Source organism: Vigna unguiculata, chromosome 2, assembly GCF_004118075.2.
Source record: "Vigna unguiculata cultivar IT97K-499-35 chromosome 2, ASM411807v1, whole genome shotgun sequence".
NCBI classification, from domain to species: domain Eukaryota; kingdom Viridiplantae; phylum Streptophyta; class Magnoliopsida; order Fabales; family Fabaceae; genus Vigna; species Vigna unguiculata.
In genome coordinates, this window is record NC_040280.1 from 18,935,633 (window position 1) to 18,941,255 (window position 5,623).

Sequence of the window (5,623 nt, forward strand, 5' to 3'; positions counted from 1 at the left end):
AGACAAAATGTTTTATAATTTAATTTAAAAACAAAATACAATTTTGTTAAAGATGCTTTCATAAAATGTAAGACAAAACATTTTATAATTTAATTTATAAACAAAATAAAATTTTATATAAATAATTTAAGAAAAAAAATATTTAATCCCAGTAACAATCACAACATACATTGATAAGAGTGAAAACACTTATCACTATGGATGATTGGGATCGACCAAATGTTATGTTGTAGCACATTGTTGTCCAACAAATGCCATGATTCTATACATGTTCAAGTAGGGTTTCCTTCCAAGTATGTGAATGATCAAAAAAACATTACCCTTTCAACAATAAACTTGACACACAATGGAAAAAAGAAAAGAAACAGATAAAGATTGGGAATTTAATGCCCCTATATTTAATATTGTTTGATGGAAGAACTAAGCAAAAATGGAGAAAAAGGAAAAAGGAGCTGCAAAACTAATGTTTTTCTTCCCTCAATGTAAAGTATATTACAGCCCTAAAGTTGAAGGGATGGTGACTAAAAGGGTGCAGCAGAAGGGTTGACAACAATGTGCCTAAGAGGGTGTGCAACATCTCCACCACCAGCATGTTTAACAAACTCTGCTGGAGACAGAAAGTTTCCATGGCACACACACATGATCCTCACTTCCTCTCCCTTACCATATTTGTACAATATTCCCTCAATCCTTCTTCCATTAGGACCATCCCCTTTTGTGAACACACAAGGCATGTCTTCCATTGAGTTTCTCCCAATTTGCTTTCCCATTATGTTCATGTTCTGGGAATGATGAGATTTGTTACATGGATTCTCGATCTCTGCTTTCCAACTTCTACCCACATTCTCATTTCTCTTAGCCCCTAAACCCACACCATCTTGTGCTGATTGATTGCTACCAGGGCTTGCTTCACCACCACCACTACTTGTTCCTGTCATCATTTCACCAAAATTACATAATCAAATCTTCCTTTTCTCACATTTCATCTTTTCATTTCCCTCATTTTCAGATAACTTTTACGATATACATATAGACACAACCACATGTTAAACCAAAAACATTTTGTTCGGAAGTGAAGTCAATCAAACATGCCAAGACATACTCATTTTGCAAACAAGGCCAGCTAGTTACTATTGAAGTGATCTTGCAATATCAGGAAAATTAACTAATAATCTTAGTCTTCAACTGCTTATCTTAAATGACCAGAGCTTAAAATGGGAAACAATAAGATTAAGGGGTCATGATTTCAATGTAATTGATTATCAGTTCAGCAACTAGTGATGACAATTCAGTTTAATGCTACTATAAAAAGATGTGGATACTATTAACTTGAAAACCTGTAAGATCATACCATAGCAAGCATAACATTTACAGTGGCAATCCATCTCAAATACATCCAATAATATATTCAATTGCTTTACTAGTAAAGTTAACATCTTATCTTCTGTTTTGATATCATAGTTAATTCAAATATGAGGCTTCAAATAATGGTATCACGCAATCGTGTGCAAGAGAAACTCCCAAGTGACAGAATAAAAGTGACTGTTTCACAATGCAAGAATGGTGAAAAAGAAAACCTCACAATCACGTATACGTGCAAAACATAATCCCTTTCTGTGTGCTGTGGTTTCTAGGTGATTATTACAATGAGACTAAAGGGGAGAATTGCCCACAAGTTTATGATCATTCCAAATTTTCAAACATATAGTGACTAAATATAATGAGAAGCCCCAAAAAGGAAGAGATTAACAAGTTCACAGTTTCAGTAACTAGATTTCAATACAAGAAAACAACAGTCTTCATGGTTGAATTTGAAGAAGATTAAGTCCCCTTACAAGTAACAAATCATAATAGTACTTTGGTGACATAGGTGCTATTAAATATTTTGTGCTCTTTCCATCATCATCACTCTTGTTAGTAAGCAATTCACAGAATCGATTAAAACATCAAAACATGCAAGTCATACCTAAAGAGATACACAAATCACAAATACACATCAGAACAAGTCCCCATGAATCATCACACACTCGAAACACAATCACCACCATAACCACATAAAGCAGCACAATGTCAAACTCCAAGGTTCACACCAAAATTTACATTATATTCCAAACAAGAGAAAAACTCTACTCATATGTACAGTAATCGAAATTTACCTAAAAAAGTCTTGCTATCCATTTCGGACACTGATGAAGAGCTTCCACCTTGCGAATCTGCCGAACCCTGAGAAGATGGCTGCCCAAACAGACCTTGAAAACCCTTTCCCTTCCCTAACACATCACCGAGAACAACCTGCTTTGGTGCCGCCACACTCCACCCCAGAGGAGGCGGAGCCAACGTGGCAGAACCAAATCTGGTCAACCCCATTGCCACCACACTACCACCCTCCACCTCAGCAACGGCCTCCCGGGATCCCTTCTGCTTCTCAGACCGGCGTCTCTTGGCCTCCATCCGGCGCAGAGTCTGCATCTCCTTCCTCCGCCGCCACTCCTCCTCCGTCTCGGTTGGCAGGGAAGACGTTCTCATCAGCGCAGGGAAAGCTGCAAGCGGCGGCGCCACCGCATCGTCCTCCCTGAACAGAGGCATTGTCCCCACCACAGAAGACGAACGCATAAGCTTCTTCTTTTTTGCGTTCTTGTCCACCCCAAATCTTCCTCCGAGAGAGAGACCAAGGTTCAACTCAAGCTCTTCATCCTCCTCCTGGTCTTGTTGCTCATGACCAGGATGATGAAGAGGCTGCGATACGCTACCGCTAACGTTATTCATACTATCATCCCTAATGGTAATACCCCTCCTGACAAATCCCTGAAGCAAATCCCTCGGGTACCTCTCCATCCTCTCAGAGTCCTCGTTCCGATTTTGCTGTTGCTGAAGATGGGTTTGTTGATGCTGGTGCTGTTGAAGGTGCCGGTTCTTATAATCCTCCATCATCAATGCCCGTTACAAAACGACAACAACATAGAACATCGTGAAGTAGTAACACCTGTTCTACCGCATGTTCTTCACACAAAGCGCGTGTGCAGCAGAAAAGAACAAACCTTTGTGGGGTGACGAGTAGCAGTGATTGAAATCAGAAGTAAAACCCATGACACCAAACATGCCTCCTCATCAAATGATGCCAAAAGCAGCACACAGAACACAACTGGATTACACAAAAACCCTTTCTTTCCTCTCAAAACAGTCGAGATTTAATGCAATTAATACAAAAAAGAATTTTCCTTTATTCTTCCAGACAGCAATCAATCCTCACCCAAAACAAATAAAAAAAAAAAACATCAAAATCAGTTTTTTTCTTCCTCTTCTTTACTCGCACGTGCCAAACCCAAGCAAAGGAGAAAAACCCAACTGGACACCAATGATTCAAGAAGAATAAAGAAGAGAAAGAGTGAGGAAAAAATGGGAAGAGGAAGAAGAAGAAGAAAGAAGAGAAGAAAAAGGTGTTGTTTTGCTGAAAGAGGAGAAAAGAAGAGAGAAAGTGAAAGAGGAGGAATAATATTTATTTGGGGACGAAAGTACCCCTGGGATGTGACCGGTTGAGTGAGGAGGAAGAGACAAGTGGGTATGGTGAGAGAAGGGCGCGTGGGTGCCACGTGGCGACAGTGACATGATTTTTTTAATGTTAGATGAGATTGCTGTCGAGAGGGACAGATGTCAAAAGGAGGGTGGGGATAAACCCGTTGCCACGTGTCGGTGAAGATCCCGGAAAAGGAAAAGAAGACGCGTGGCTCCAACATTAATAATGATTTATTATAGTTTGTTTGTCGTGGTTGTTGCGGCTTGGGGTTATGTTGTGTTGTGTGTGCATTAAGTCGTGTCGTGTTCTCTTAGGTCAGGTCCTATGCGGTTCCACTTTTCCTCAATTTGTCAACCTCTTTTGGTTTAGTCACTCACTGCCACCCATGTGCGAACCTCAACTCAACCCCCATTGTTTCTTTCTTCTTCATTAGCTGTACCCCATCACTATTTAATAATTTTTTCAATAAATTTATGATTTAATAAATTGTGCAAAATTTCACAATAGACACGTGGTTACTTAAAGATGTATTAAATAATAATGAGACTAACCTTATAATGATATGTACCTTGTAGGTTGAGTGTGTTTTTATTGCTGTTCTCAGTTAATTAGAATTATCTGTCTGGGCATGTAATTCATAATTCATAAAGTCAACTTTATTGTATTTGGAAATTTGTGATTGAATTTTTTTTCCATTTTTATAAGTTGTTAATTCAAGAAAACTTGTAAATATTATTTTAAAACAATTATTATTATGTTTGTAGATGGAAAAACATAATTAGAGAAATTTTGAAATTGTTAGTAAGGTTTTTTAATGGACGAATACTGTAAATTATAGAAAACAATAATTCTAAAACTAATTTTGTGATAAATGATAATTTGTAATTAAATTATAATTTTTTGAATTTTTATACATTTTCAATAAAAAAAATTACTTATATTAATAAACACAGGACGTCGCGTATGTGTATTCGTATTTTTTAATTTTTAAAAAATTTATGTTGAGATTAATAATAAATATATAATTAATGTTTAAAATAGTTATTAGTTGTAAAATTAAAAAAAAAGATATATAAAAAAAATTAAAATAATAATTTAAGACAAAATACATTTTTAAAATATCAATTAAAAATAAATTATTTATAAAATAATTAATTTTTAAAATAATTAAAAATACAACTAAAAATAATTTTTCTATATATTATTATAGATATTTTTAGATTATTATTATTATTATCAATAAAAATCAACTTTATTATTTGTATGCTTTTTTTTCACCAGTCAGTTGAAAATATTTATAATTTTATTTTCTAAAGCGGTTATATTGAAGTTAATTTTATTATATATGGCCATTTGTGATTAAATCATAATATTTTATTTTGGTTTTAAATGTTAATAGTTAATAAAAAGTAATTATTGGTATACTTTTCGGGTAATCATTCTACTTTTTTAAATTCATTAATGTATTTGACAAATGTTAACCCTCTCATCCAACTAAAACGAGATTGATATAATTTTTTCACAATGATTAGAAAAGTTAAATTTATTATATATGGTAATATGTAATTAAATGGTAACATGGTTGCTGGCATGTTTTTTAAAATAATTATTATAAAATTTGATTTTATTATATACGGTAATTGTTAAGGGATTATATAATTTAAAAAGAAAGTATGTTTATTTAATTTAAAATAAGTATTCATATAACTTTTTTAAAATAATTATGATAAAAGTCAACTCTGTTAGGTATAGTAATTTTTTAAGTAGAAAGACCGTGTAAACATAAAAAGGAAAAAAATCCACTACATTTTCAATACATACAATATTTCCTTGTATTATATTATGAAATTTTATTTTTTCAGAAATAAAAAATAAATTTTCTTTATTTTCTTCTAATGCTTGTTTCATTGTGTCTCACTTCCTTTTCACATGTCTGACATAAATTTATCAAAGATTAATTTGAATGTATGTTGTCATGTGCTTTAAAAAAATATTACATTTATTTCTCATTTAATCATTCTAAAGACAGTTGTTCACCAATTAAAGCATTAAAGACTATTTATTTATTTTAATCTCTCTTCTATAAATATTTAATCAAAATTACTACGC

At 33.6% G+C, this 5,623-nt stretch overlaps 1 protein-coding gene across 1 annotated transcript; it reads right to left on the bottom strand.

Moving 5' to 3' along the window:
* Positions 1–349: 349 nt before the first annotated feature.
* LOC114173799 (ninja-family protein AFP3-like) lies at positions 350–3,464 on the bottom strand. Its single transcript, XM_028058408.1, has 2 exons — positions 2,157–3,464; positions 350–931 (listed from the first exon to the last, which is right to left on the bottom strand). The coding sequence occupies exons 1-2, from the start codon at positions 2,929–2,931 to the stop codon at positions 522–524; spliced, it is 1,185 nt and encodes a 394-aa protein (XP_027914209.1). The 5' UTR covers positions 2,932–3,464; the 3' UTR covers positions 350–521.
* Positions 3,465–5,623: the final 2,159 nt, after the last annotated feature.